Source organism: Malaclemys terrapin, chromosome 1, assembly GCF_027887155.1.
Source record: "Malaclemys terrapin pileata isolate rMalTer1 chromosome 1, rMalTer1.hap1, whole genome shotgun sequence".
Lineage (NCBI taxonomy): Eukaryota > Metazoa > Chordata > Testudines > Emydidae > Malaclemys > Malaclemys terrapin.
Window position 1 is genome coordinate 42,684,288 of NC_071505.1, and position 14,735 is coordinate 42,699,022.

Sequence of the window (14,735 nt, forward strand, 5' to 3'; positions counted from 1 at the left end):
AATTCTGAAAATAAATGTTTCTAATTTCAGGTCAGGTCGGCTTTTACAACTGAAGCAGATTTATATTCTTAATGGAAAATTCCACTGAAGTTGATCTGTACCAGCGAAAAATTTTGGTTTTGATGAAACCCTGTTTTGAGGAAATTTTCCTTTGAAATTTTTCGACCAGCCCTACCCTTTACCAATAATTCCATGTCCGCAATTGTTGTTCCTGTTTATTACTGTGGCTTCTAGAAGTCAACAGTTACAGTGCTTCCAAATCCTAAACTAAAATTTTCGACAGTTCTCTGCTGTAGCTATTGTATATACTTGACATGGCTTGGTGGCATTAGTAAATCAATTTATGGTTTAGAAGTGAACTTTTGAAGAAATGCTTCAATCTACACTGACTAAATGTTTTAAATAATATTGTCTCCTGTACAGTGTGCCACTTAAAATGTCAGTTCTGAAGTCATTAAGGAATTTAATTTATACACTGGACTTCAGAGCACAGTGATTAGTGGACACGAGTAACCGTTTTCTCTTAATTTTTTTAAGACTTTTATGCTAATTCAGAACTCTCACAATTAAGCAAAAATGCTATGACCATTTTCTTTGCCATTACTGAGCCATAAAGTAAAATGCAAATGCATACTGATCACATTGATACTGTACCTGAACTGATAGTAATAATTTATTTGAGATTGTTTGATGCAGGAGGGTAACCTCTCAAGTTTCATCCATTTGATTTATTTTTAATAAGATGCAAAATGATAGGAAGATTCTGATTGATACATATATCAATGCAAAAACATATCTAGCATTCTTGTAATGGGAGAGTTTTTAAGAGCAATTTAAATCCTTAATTACTTGGAAAAGAAGAAAAAGAGTAGGGCTTCTCCTCTACATGCTATATTCATATGTAAAAGGCTAACTTTTTTTTTTTTTTAAAGAACAACAATAGTCCTTCATTCCATGCATTAAAACAACAGCAGTTCATCTGCTAGACAGGTACTCAAGTGGTTGTGTTAGTGGTAAAATACATGAAATGAATGAGCTGTTAAATAAAACAATACATACCTCCCTTGTTTTCACCAAACCCACTTAAGAGAGTGAATGCAAAGCCTGAAAATAGTGCCATAAGTCTCCATAGCAGATATTGGTTGTGTAGCTCCTACAGTGCATGGCAGACAGAAAATGTCCTATTTTATAAAAGGAGATTGCTTTTTACCGAGTGGATGTTGAGAGTTTAATGGAAATGTCAAAAAAAGGCTTTCTGCAACTTGCTTTAGATTTCTAGAGATGGACACAAATTTCACACCATGAGTGACATATTTGGTAAGGAAATGTATTGAGATTAGAAGAATCACAACAGCCAATAAAACTAAAAATCAGAAGAATCATGAAAGCTAATAAATCTAAAAGATGCTCAGGGGTGACATGAAGAAGAAAAAATCTAATTTTCTTGTAAATGTTCAATTTGGGGTGAATATAGTTTTTCCACTAGAAACTTATCTAGCTTAAACAATGAGGAGTCTGGTGACACAGCTTGTTTTAGTGAATTTACAAAGCTCTTGTAGCCTTTTCTGTCACTGACAGGCTTTCTGTAGGTCAAGAGGCTACAGTTCATTTTTTGACAAGTCAAAAAGTAGATTAGTTTTCTGAAGTGTTATTGTACGGGTAGCATTTTTTCAGCATGGGAGACTTATATTTTAAAAGCTGAGCATTAAAAATCTGAAAGCCAGATTCTTGCCTGAGATCGATACATCCTATTCACTTAAAGCTAAATCTCAAAGAAAAAAAAGTGGGTGGGGGGAAACTAAGTTGAAACTGACATCATAGATTTTTTTGAACTGAAGCATAATGAACTTATTCCTCTGTATACAAAAACTGTCCCACTCATTAAAGTATGAAGTGGTATCCCTGAAGGAAAAGCAGGATTATACTAGTACTTCTGTATGCAGTTTATAACGTCTGAATGCTGGTAAATTGAGGACCTTAAAATATCCAGTCCATACTTCTGCAGGATGTGATTAAATTAGGGAATCTTTGTCAGATACACTGAACAGCTATATGAGAATTATGAAAGACAAAAAGAACAGAGGGAATCTATTAATGCTATTTAAAGAATAAATCTAGGAAGCAGGTAATAAATTGTCCCTATATCTTGATTTCAACAGTGTGGAAGATATTGGGAAAGAGCACTATCTACAAGGATAGAAATGAGAAGGGGTCACAACTGAAAATGACAAAGGGGTACAAACTGAGGCTAAGGAATGGGGAAATAATAAAGAAATGTAGCCAAAATTTGATATGTAGATTATTTCAAACCATGCTCTCTACACAGTTAAGATTCCATATTTATTTTGGTCATCACAATGAGATTTTTCCACAAGATAAAATGTAAATAGCTAGTAACTTTAAGTACAATGGCTTCCTTAAAGGGACACTTTCAGCTTTGAAATGTAATCCATTTTTAAAAAGCTAAAAGTAGTTTCAGGTACTTACATCTGCCTTTTCATCATACTGCCAGTTTCTATCATTTTACAGCCACATTTTCCTACTTTTAAAATTTTTGTGCCTTCTCTGTGTCTGTTTGAAAGACCCACACGATAGAAAGTTACTGTAGTGTAATAGGCTACTCACAGAATGCTGTCAGATTCACAAAGTAAACAAACAAAATGTAGAATGAAACTTTCCCTCTCATCTCTTTCGTGGACAGTAATCTTAGTTATTCCACGTCACAATAGCAGGTAAACAGCGTAATTCTGAACTACCATTGTTGTTTCCCTTTGTAGAAGAAAGGGTTGCGTCACTGAGATACCAACCACTTCCCATGCCAACAGACATTTTTCTGCTTTCTAAGAGACTCGTTGCTTTCCACACTCTTTCTGCCCTTCAAAAATAGACACTAACAGCAGGGGGTGTGAGTGTGTCGGAGGGGGGGGGGTGTTTAAATGGCCTAGATTAATCATCGAAGCAAATGTACTGTACAGTTTAGGAAACCTATTTTCCCTCTGAGAATATGCATACATCTACTCAAAGTTACTGCAATTGAGCATCGTAACCAATCTGGGTTGACTGTGTTAAAATCACTGTTCAGTCAAGCATTCATTTCTGACTTGGATTATAATAATGTTTCATTCCAGAGTTTAGTATTTGTAAGCAGGCAATTTTTCATTGTATAGACATTTTCTATGCAGATGGTATCATCGTTTTATGAAACAGAGTAATTGTTTCACAAGTTGGAATTGTTATAAGAGGGCCTTTTTACAACAACTTGTAACAAAAATGATAGAAATAGTGGCAGAAGGTGCCTTTTTCATATCTTGTCTATTTCAGCTACTAAACAGGTATGGGAAAGGAATACAATACAAACAAATAGCACCTAGAAAGCTATTTATCACCTAATGAGAATATGATGATTTCCTTTCACCTGGAATTGTCTTGACCTTCTAGTTTTCTGTTCCGAGCATCCAGAATTGATATCAGAGACAAATGTACCTTCTAATTAAAATGGAAACTGAAGAAGAAAACAAAAACACATCAACATAGAAATGAGTCATCACAATAGTTGCATTCAACAGAGCTATTCATTTGGCATGAGAAAAGGAAGCATAGGTATTATTAGGTACCATAATGTTTCAATGGCTCAACTAGCGATTATGAAATAATGTAATGAGCATGGAGATCACAAATAACAAAGATAGTAATTCATAAAGCAATGATGTAATTGTTGTTCTTTACAAAGCTTTGTAGTTATTGGTGGTACTTTTCAGTTAAAAAAAATGCTCTGAGTAGCGCAGTACCTGTCACCCCAGTGTGGTATTGTCTTAGCTTTATCCATTTCACAATGCATGCTGTTGTATCAAGGTATTGGAGGCTTTATGGTACATTTTATCATTAGCTATGAAATCCCTTGCATTTCCCCCCCCCTCCCCCCCAACCTTATCTTTAAAGGTGGATTTTTGTAAGTGAATAGAAATAAAACCAAAGTACAGATGTTAGAGAGACAAGGTAGGTGAGGCAATGTCTTTTTTTTATTGGACCAATGTCTATTGGGGAAAGAAACAAGCTTTCAAGCTACACCGAGCTCTTCTTAGGTCTGGGAAAGGTAGTTCAGAGTGTCACAGCTAAATACAAGGTGGAATAGATTGTTTAGCATAAGTAGTCAACCCATATTGTAAGAAACTGTTCAATGTGAAGTGGCCCGTTAACACATCTGCAGTCATAGGACAAGAAAGGGTGGGGGCGGTTAGTGGGTTACAAATTGCTATAATGAGCCATAAATCCAGTGTCTTTATTAAGACCATGATTTATACTGTCTAGCAAAGTTATGAATTTAAGCTCCCAGGTTTGCCTTTTGAAGGCATTGTGCAGGTTTCCTCTGAGGACTGAGAGGTGAGATGGAATTATTGTTTTGTGAAAGGTGTTCATCCCCAGGCGATAAGGGATTTAAAAGTGATGAAAGACAAAAGCACCATATCACCTGTGGGTAAGATAAATGGCGAATAATCCTGTACTCTCCTTCAGCTTTTTTAGGGACCATATCTAGGTGGGGATGGTCATAGGTCTGGCATTGGAAAACTCAAAAAGGTCCAGCCAGTTGTTTAGCTGCAACCTCCAACTGTATTTTTCCCTGAATTATTTCCTTGTCCTTTAATAGATTTCACATTTTTCTGCCTGCACATGCAACCTCTCTGCTCATATGGGATCTCAAAATTCTCTGACACAGGTCTGCAAAGTAGTCATTATCCCCCTCGCAGCCCTGCCTCTAGAGCTTGAGGCCACCAGGCTTTTAGCTCTCCCATGAGCGGAGAGGGGATTTGTCACAATAGTAGCCAATGCTGCATGGCCCTCGTGATGCAGCTGGAGCCTGCTGGAGGCCAGTCTTAGCAGCCGTCACATGGCCTACAGCCTCCTCCAGGCTTCTGATCCCAAGCAACAGCATCCCACTCCTGGGCTGTTGCCAGTGATCCTCCCTCAACTTGCAAGTGGGCGAGGGGGCCAAGGCTCTGATTTGCTGCTGTTGCAATGTGTTCCAGAGTCCCCCTGCAGTTTCTATTACCCAGCATGTTGGCTGAGGGGACAGATGAAGAAAACGTGTCTCTCTCTTTTCTGCTGCACTGACCTCTTCCTGAGCACAACAGAAAATCTGGGCTATTCTCTTTGTGTTACAGAGCTGTAAAGAGGTAAACTGGAGCACAGAGAAAAGCTCAAAGCCACAGAAGAAATATGTGGTGCAGCTGTGAATACAAACCCAAGTCCCTTGATTCCCAGTCTTGTGCTTTAGTCGCAAGAACATCTTTCCTCTCATCATAATGCACTATTATCTGGTATCCATAATTGGTCTGAGTCTCACATTATTGGGACAACCACTATACTTTCTGTAAAAATTAGCTAATATTGAAAAATAACTACAATAACATAATTTTCCAACTATATTAGAATTTTGCCTGTCAATTCATAATACAGTAAAAATCAAGGGTATGCATTTTGTTCTAATATGTAATATTATTTAGCATTAATAGGAGCCGCACATATGGTTTGAGAGGAAAATATAACCTCAGTTATTTAGAGTTTTGTTGCTTTACAGGGACATTTTCAGTTTAAAGATGACTTTTTTTTTTTTTTTTTTTTTTTTGCTTTTATTGTACATCTTTGATGCTTAAAACTGAAAGTTTTGTATAAATCTTATTTATTTTTCTACAACTCATTTTCATGTGGAAGTGTTTATACAAATTGGAAGAGTTTGTGGACACATCCTAGGGCTTCTTATTTGTGTTTGTTAGTATGATGACATCATCATGCTCATGTGCCACTCTGGAAGCAATGAGAACTTGTTTCTTCTCCATCTAAAGAAACTGCATATGATAGAGTCTCTTCATATGTATATATTAGAGAAGTGAATGTGAACAAATACGTCCTATTTTTTTAAATGAAGACAGCTTTAAAGTGTTTCTTGAGTGAGTTTATTTAGTAGAACTGCTGGAGAAACTTTGGGTCAATTTATCCAATTTTTCACTTAGAAAGAAAAAGGGAAAAAAGTTTAGACAATGTCTAAACATCCCATTTCAACATTTTTCAAACAAATGTTCCTGGTTTTTTGTTTTGAAATGATTTTTTTTGTTTTGAATTTTGTTTTATTTAAGTTTAAATAGTCAAAATTGAAATAAAACATTTGAACTGACCTGAAATGAAATGAATTTTTTTAAATACTTTTCCTTTGCAGAATTTCAAAATTTTCTGTTTTCACTCCAATTCAGATGCTGAAATCCTTTGAAAAACAGAACTTCCGTTCTCCACACAGCTCTAGTATTTAGCTGTCTATTTGCAACATGTTACATTTTTGACCCTTTCCAGCAACAGCTAGATACTCTTTCTAGTGAATTGAAAAATATAGACTTTTTTTATGACAGAAAATGATGATTAACAATTAAAATAAAAATTTCATAGAAGATATGGGAAAACTCCATTTTTAGTTACATCTTCTGACACCAAAATTAATTAAGCAACCCTCTGGAAGCTATCCATCAGTTTTACAACAGGCAAATTACCAAAACTTTTATGGTGTAACATATGTTCCTCATATCACTTGTACCTCTTATTTATTAAAGGCCTGATTGAATGCCCATCAAAGTTAATGGAAAGATTGATTGACTTTATGTGCATTGGATCAGCCCTTAAAACTCTGAAAATTATTTTTTTTATGAATATTTATTTAAGCATTTGCTTTAAAAATTGTAATCTGTTCTAGCATTTAGACCTCAATGTAAATATTAATTTTAAATGTAAGTACTTTACATCAATGTTTAGTTTATGGTTGACACGAGAGATTTCAACAGGTACCCAAATAGAACCCTACTGAAGATTAATAGAGCACAAGGCATAACTTTACATTCTTGTTCCTTAATTGCTATAGTGTATATTATTTAAAGATGATAGTAAGGGGAAAATATAAATTCATGTCTATTTATAGAGACTTGAGTGAATTATTTGTTTTTCTGTGTGTAGCAGTTTAATACCACATCTGTGTTGTTTAACATTTTCTAAAGTCTGACATATAAATTGTTTGTATTCCTTTCTTCTTGCTTAGATTGTTATAATGGAAGTGCAAGGTTTAAAGTCAGTAGCTCCCAATCGGATTGTTTACTGCACAATGGAAGTGGAAGGAGGCGAGAAACTTCAGACAGACCAGGCAGAAGCATCAAGGCCACAGTAAGCTCTTCTAAAACTGTTTTTTATAAAATATATTTTCTTCACAGTGTGGAAGACTACAAGAAGATTTGAGGAGACCTTTTAAAAAGAATGAGACATTACAATAGTTGGTTGGTTTAGTATTAGAGCACTATAGTGTTTTTACTTGGAACAACACTTGAACTTTTGTCCAACGTAGAGGGGAAAGGTAACATGTAAAATACTATGCAGTGTGGCTGTAGCCATGTTGGTCTCAGGATATTAGAGAGACAGGGTGGATGAGGTAATATCTTTTATTGGACCAACTTCTGTTGGTGAGAGAGACAAGCTTTTGAGCTAAAGGACCTGAAGAAGAGCTCTGTGTAGCCTGAAAGCTTGTCTCTCTCACCAACAGAAGTTGGTCCAGTAAAGATATTACCTCACCCACCTTGTCTCTCCATTACAAAACAATAGTTAAATATAACAGAACAGGTAAACAAAACACTTGTAAACCGTGCAAATGAAAAGATGCTTGTTATAAAAAAAAAAAATCAATAAAAATATGTTTGAAGTCTGTGCGAACAAAGCAATTGGAGGCTGTAGCATTGTGCTCTTTTCTGTATCGTCTGACAATGCAAACCTTTTTATATAAATTAACCTGAGATAGCTTGTATGCTTTCTAGGTTAATATGAAGGCGGCCTTGTGGAGTTCAGCTTGCACAACCAGTGGAAAATCAATACTCAGTAATCAATCCTCACAAAGCTTACTCACCTGCTGAGCTTATTTCATTTTAAATTATAGGATTCACTTCTTTCATTTAATTTTTGAAGGACATGGACTCAGAAGGGAGAAATATTGTACCATTGTAGTTGAACTAGTCAGAGTGGCATTGAGGAAAAAAAATTAGTGTGGTTTTGGTAGATTTGTTTGACCTCTGGCTGCACATTGACTTCACAAGCTTTTTCCTCTGTTAAAATGTCATTTGGAATCTCTTGCAGATATGTTTTCAGATAGATTGCGAGGGTTTTACCAGCACCTTTGTGTGTCTTGTGAAAAACAATTTAAAAATTGCTGTCACTAATATTTCTAAAAGACAACTTAAACTCAGATGTGAAGTTGGCTTCAGTTCAACTCAAAACACAAATATAAAATTCCATTAGGCCAAATTGTAAGCATGTAATTGTGATTGCGTGCCTCTTTTCTATAAAATTTCCGTAAGTCAGTAAACTTTCTCCTTGCATTTTGCAGGAAACTTACCATACAGTTTTAGACCCATGGCCTTTCTAGTCCAGTATCTTTCCTCTGATAGTGGCCCAATACTTGATGGTTCAGTGACAGCAAAAGGCAAAACAATCACCCCATCACAGTAATACATGTGGCCAATTTTACAGTTCTGTACATGGGTAGGACAAGGTGGAAAATGCAGTGCAATTGAATTTCATAACTGTTTCACATATAGAAATTTTACATTAAAGAAGTGCCAGAGTGGATGAAGACAGGAGAAAATGAGAGCGACAAAGCACTGATGTGGGAAGCTGATCAACACTTGTAGGTAGATCAGAACTAGGGGGTTTCAGGCTGCATATCTGAAACATCTAAGGCAGTGAGCAGTGGAAAGGCAGATGACCAGACTCTTCCAGGCAAATGTTATCAGGTGAACAAAGGAATAATCTCTGACAGGGAATGAGGAATTGAGAGATTCCCAGTACTGTAGAATGGGGGTACATGTTCAAAAAGAAGAGAGATTGTGGAGGTATATGTGGGCATACCCCTGGGCATTGATTTTGATATTGTGACTGCAGGGTTATCATCAATAGACACAACTCTTAAAGATGATGTGGTTTTTGTGATCCTCTGAGTGATGTGAGGAACCTTGTTTCATTGTAAGCAGGGGGACTTATATTGCATTGGGGATGTCCAGATGTCATGCAATGAAAAGGAAAGAAAGTCTCTGAGAAAGAGAGAGATTTCTGTAATGTAACAGAGGGAGTTAAGAAGAGACCATAGAGGAGGATGTTCAGGTAGTCAAAGCATGAAATTAACAAATTGTATGTTTAGCAGCATGTGAGGAGGAGGAAGCTCTCTCCCTGGAGTTGGAGGCCCTTGATCCAGAGAATATCTTTTCATGCATGCTGGCAATATTTTAATATCAATAAAGTAAAAAGGCAGCAAGAGGGAACATAAAAATCATTGTAAAAGCAAATAAGTAGCTTAGAGTTTAGACAACATTTCCACTCAGCAGCTGACAGTTTGCCCCATTTCCCCACAAATACAAGTTAAAAAAGAATGAGATGGGCTTGTGTACACAGCATGGAATTGGGAAAGGTTTAAAAACAAACACATTAGTAACAGAATGAAACTGATGTGAAAGACAAAGGCCTTGTCTACACTGTTGCCTCATAGTTCAGATTGTGAGGGTGTAAACAGCAGTGTGCACCAAGTTGTTGTGCTGAAACACCCCCTTGTGGAGATTGCGTGTGCCAACTAAAAGGTTCCTAGATCACATTGATGTAATCCTGTTTGAAGACACTGTTTTGTTTTTCCATATGATAAATTATTACTTCGTGTGTGTCACCGTGCCTCAGTGGATCACAACTGAGAATACCAAATTCAGAACGAACTGCTGAGAAATAGGGCAGACATACCCCCAAACTGGTGGTTCTTCTTCGAGTGATTGTTCACGTCCATTACACATTAGGTGTACGCGCGCCGCGTGCACGGACGTCGGAAACTTTTTCCCTTAGCGGCTCCCGGCGGGCCGGCGGGGCCCCCTCCTTCCCGCCAGAGCGGCGCCCCGCTCCAGGGTATATATATCCCTGCCGACCCGACCACTCCAGTTCCTTCTTACCGTCCGTGGCGGCATTGGAACAACTTTGTCTCTCGTCTGAGAGTGTCCCTTAGCAATAGTCATTAGTGTTATCTAGCAGTTATCAGTTAGTTTGTTGTAGTGTTTAGTAAGTAGTTAACAGCTCATTAAAGTTCTTAAAGTTCCTGCTGGGGTTGTTTGTTCAGCCCCGGCACCGGCCCCGGGCGGTGGGGTATGCCACACGCCCAAGGCTTCACCAGAAAGAGCGCTGCAAGATCTGTAAGGCTTTTAAGCCCAGAACTAAAAAGGAGAGGGACTTTCGCCTTAAGCAGCTGCTCATGGAGACGGCGTTACAGCCCTCCACTTCGACGGCACCGTCTGCCTCCATGCGGAGTGCCCCTGCCTCGGTGCGGGAACCGGCGCCGGTGGGTCATCCGAAGACCGCGGCACCGACCCAGCGGGGAAATACGCGACGCCGATCGTCTTCGCCGGCGAAAGTGAAGAGCCAACCTAAGGCCCGAGGTCGCTCCCCGCACAAAAAGGCGGCACAGGTGAAGACCTCGAGTGCCCCTAAGGCCGATACGGCCCCAACACGGACCCCGGTAGTGGCTCCGGCGCCGAAGGGCCCGTCGAGCCCCGGGACAGGCGCGTCGAGCGAGGAGGAAGGGCTGGAGGAGCTCGTGGAACAGCCCTCCACTCCGGACACGTTTGAGGCAGCTAAGGACCTCATTGCCTTGTCCGTCGAGGCCCCGGCACGCGCTGAAGGCGCCCCGCCTATGCTGCCGTGCAGAGGCAAGCCGGCGATGGTGTGCCCATCACGGTCGCCGTCCCGACACCGTTCCAGGGACCGGTCCCGGTCGAGCTTCGCCTCGGTGGACTCCCGGTTGCCCTCGGCGCAGGAAGCACCGCAGCAGTCGGGCTTCAGCAAACGGTCGGCACCGACTCAGCAACCAAGCACGAGTCGGCACCGCGAAGCGTCGGCGGTTCATTACCCAAGACCGACCAGCCGTAGCCGTTCCCGGTCCCGAGATCACCGGTACCGTTCCAGGTCCAGGTCGGCAAGGCACCGTTCCAGATCCTGGTCGCGGAGGCGCTACTCCCCAAGACCAGACCGGCACCATCCGACGGCGCCACCGTGGCCTTCCAGATCACCGTCAGTGGTCTCGGGGACTGACTCTGACCGATACGGCGGGTATGCCCATAGGTCACAGGCCAGCAGGGACTACGGTCAGTCCCAATGGGGCCAGCCGAGCCAATGGCCATTCTGGACACCCTGGGCCTACCACCAACAAGGGCCCCCATCAAGAGCCTCGAGATCCGGGCCATCCCGGTACCGATCCCGCTCCCCGCGGCACCGCCCGCAATCGTATAGGGAGGCAACGGTCTCTAGACCACCGGAGCGGGAAGGAGTGGACTCGGCACCGAGTACGGTACCGTCCCAATCCCTCGCTGTGGGTCAGGCCGCAGAGGAACAATTGGCTGACGCAGGTTTACAGGACAATGAGGATGGGCAGAAGGCCCCGACCTCTTCCTCCTCGCCAGATGAGGCGGTAGCGGGCACACTGGTGTCCGGCCCTCCCCCGATTGACCACCGGGCACACCAAGACCTGCTTCGCCGGGTAGCCCTCAATCTGGGCTTGCAAGCGGAGGAGACTGTAGAGCAGGATGACCCCATGGTTGATATCCTGAGCCCGGAGGGCCCCTCCAGAGTAGCACTCCCGATTATACGGACAGTGCAGTCCAACTATAAGACGGTGTGGCAAACACCGGCCTCCAGTGCACCAACTGCAAAGGGAGTGGAGAGGAAATACTTCGCCCCATCTAGAGGGTTTGACTTCCTCTTCCTGCATCCGTCCCCCTGTTCTTTGGTGGTCTCAGCGGTCAATGAAAAGGAGCAGCATGGCCAGCAAGCTCCTGCCCCCAAGGGCAAGGAAGCCAAGAGATTGGACTTATTCGGGAGAAAAGTCTATTCTTCGGGGGGCCTTCAACTGAGGATCGCCAATCAGCAGGCGATTCTAAACAGGCACAATTTTAACTCTTGGGCATCAGTCGCCAAGTTTAAGGACTCCCTCCCATCTGACGCGCATCAGGAGTTCACGGCCCTGGTAGAGGAGGGAATGGCAGTGGCCAAGACCTCTTTACAGGCCGCGCTAGACTCAGCCGACGCTGCGGCTAGAACAATTGCGTCGGGAGTCGTGATGAGGCGTTCAGCGTGGTTGCAGGCTTCAGGTCTCCCGCCGGAGGTGCAGACTACGCTGCAGGACCTCCCGTTTGAAGGTTCGGGCTTGTTTTCCGACCAGACGGATGCCAGGCTACATAGCCTTAAGGACTCCCGAGCGACCCTTAAGTCGTTGGGTATGCACACCCCGGTAACGCAGCGTAAGCCCTTTAAACCCCAGCCGCCGCAAAGGCAATACCACCCTCGACCCCGACACGAGCCGTACCGCCGTCGAGGCAGGGATAACAGGCGGAGGCGTAACAATACGCCTAACCAGGGCCAGAGTCACGGCCAGGGCAAGCCACAGCCAGGAAATAAGCCAGGCTTTTGAAGTTACGCCCGAGGACAGCGTACCATATTCCATTCCGGATCCTCCTCTGTCTTTCAAAGACCGCCTGTCCCATTTCTACCGGGCATGGTCGCGCATAACATCGGACCAATGGGTCCTGCGCACAGTGAAGGCGGGCTATACCCTCCAGTTTTCCTCGCCCCCTCCCTGCCATCCCCCTTCCCTGTCCCTCTTCAGGGACCCTTCTCACGAGCAACTTCTCAAGCAGGAGGTTCAGACCCTTCTCGCTGCTGGAGCAGTAGAAGAGGTTCCAATAGACCTAAGGGGAAAAGGATTCTACTCCAGATACTTCCTGATCCCCAAGGCAAAAGGAGGCCTCCGTCCTATTTTGGACCTGTGCAATCTAAACAAGTTTCTGATCAAAGCTCGCTTCCGTATGGTCTCCCTGGGAACTATTATTCTATCCCTGGATCCGGGGGATTGGTATGCTGCCCTCGATATGAAAGACGCCTACTTTCACGTCTCAATCAATCCGGCCCACAGACGTTTTCTGCGCTTCGTCGTCGACCAGCGCCACTTCCAGTTTACGGTCCTGCCCTTCGGCCTGGCGTCAGCACCACAAGTGTTCACAAAATGCATGTCCGTGGTAGCAGCCTTCCTTCGAAAGAGAAGGATGCGTGTATTTCCGTACCTGGACGATTGGCTACTCGCGGGCAGGTCGGAGGCCGAGGTCCGGTCTCACGTGACGCTGGCCCTGCAGACGTTCGACAAGCTCGGCCTCCGGGTCAATGTGCCCAAGTCCACGTTAGTCCCCACACAGAGGCTGGACTTCATAGGGGCAACCCTGGACTCGGTAACCGCACAAGCGAGCCTACCAGAGGCACGGTTCAGGTCAATTCACAGAGCCGTAAGCACGGTCCTAATGTTCCCCACGACAACGGCAAGGTGTTGCATGCAGATTCTGGGGCATATGGCAGCTTGCACACACGTGGTCAGACATGCCCGCCTGAGGCTTCGGCCCCTACAGTTGTGGTTCGCCCACACGCATCGCCCCAACAGAGACCCATTGGATCAAGTAGTCACGATCCCAAACCAGGTGCTCGGCTCGCTACGCTGGTGGCTAGATCGCCAACAGGTATGCGAAGGGATCCCCTTCGCTGCCCCACAGCCCACTCTGACGTTGGTAACAGACGCATCGGACTTGGGTTGGGGGGCGCACCTGGGAGAACTGCGGACCCAAGGGCTGTGGTCCAGAGAAGTCAAGTTGCTTCACATCAATCTGAAGGAGCTAAGAGCGGTTCGCCTCGCCTGTCAGACCTTCCGCGCCACCTTAAAAGGTCACAGCGTGGCAGTCCTGACGGACAACACTACCGCCATGTTCTATATAAACAAGCAGGGCGGGTCATGGTCTTCTCCCCTCTGTCGCGAGGCACTCCAATTATGGAACTTCTGTATAGCCCATGCGATACACCTCATCGCGACGTATCTTCCGGGGATTCAAAATGGTTTAGCAGACCGCCTCAGCCGATCCTACCGAATGCACGAATGGACGTTGAGGCGAGACGTCCTGCATTCGATCTTCCGGAGGTGGGGCTTTCCCCGGGTGGATCTATTCGCCACCAGGGACAACAGCCAATGCCCTCAATTCTGCTCGTTTCAGAACCTCAGCCGGGGGTCATTAGCAGATGCTTTCATGATCCCATGGGGAGGGAGCCTGAGATATGCCTTCCCTCCGTTCCCACTCATACACAAGGTTCTCCTCAAGATCCGTAGGGACAGGGCGACGATCATACTTATCGCCCCGGCCTGGCCACGCCAGCATTGGTTCACGTCCCTGCTGGAACTGTCAATAGCCGATCCAATCACCCTCCCCCTCCATCGCGACCTAGTCACGCAAGACAAAGGTCGCCTACTCCACCCGAACCTGTCTTCGCTACATCTCACGGCATGGTATCTCTCTGGCTGAATGATGCAGAACACAGGTGCTCTCACCAAGTCCAGCAAATCCTCCTTAATAGTAGGAAACCCTCTACAAGAGCGACCTACCTGGCAAAATGGAAAAGGTTCTCCCACTGGTGTGAGCCTCTCCGCATACAGCCTTTACAAGCCTCAGTGCCGTCGATCCTGGACTACCTACTGCACCTCAAAAATCAAGGGCTTGCGCCCGCCTCAATTAGAGTTCACTTAGCCGCTATCTCGGCCTTCCATCCGGGAGAGTTGGGAGTGTCAGTGTTCTCCAACCCCACAGTGGCCCGATTTCTCAAGG

General features: G+C 43.8%; 1 protein-coding gene across 6 annotated transcripts in view; it reads left to right on the forward strand.

Annotated features, from left to right (window-relative positions):
* The window catches only part of CADPS2 (calcium dependent secretion activator 2), a 576,541-nt gene that overhangs the window by 251,457 nt on the left and 310,349 nt on the right, over nucleotides 1–14,735 (forward strand). For all 6 annotated transcript variants that reach the window (XM_054023205.1, XM_054023212.1, XM_054023223.1 and 3 more), the window contains one exon: nucleotides 7,076–7,197. In XM_054023205.1, the coding sequence (XP_053879180.1) occupies nucleotides 7,076–7,197 (122 nt within the window). The remainder of the gene's footprint in view (nucleotides 1–7,075; nucleotides 7,198–14,735) is intronic.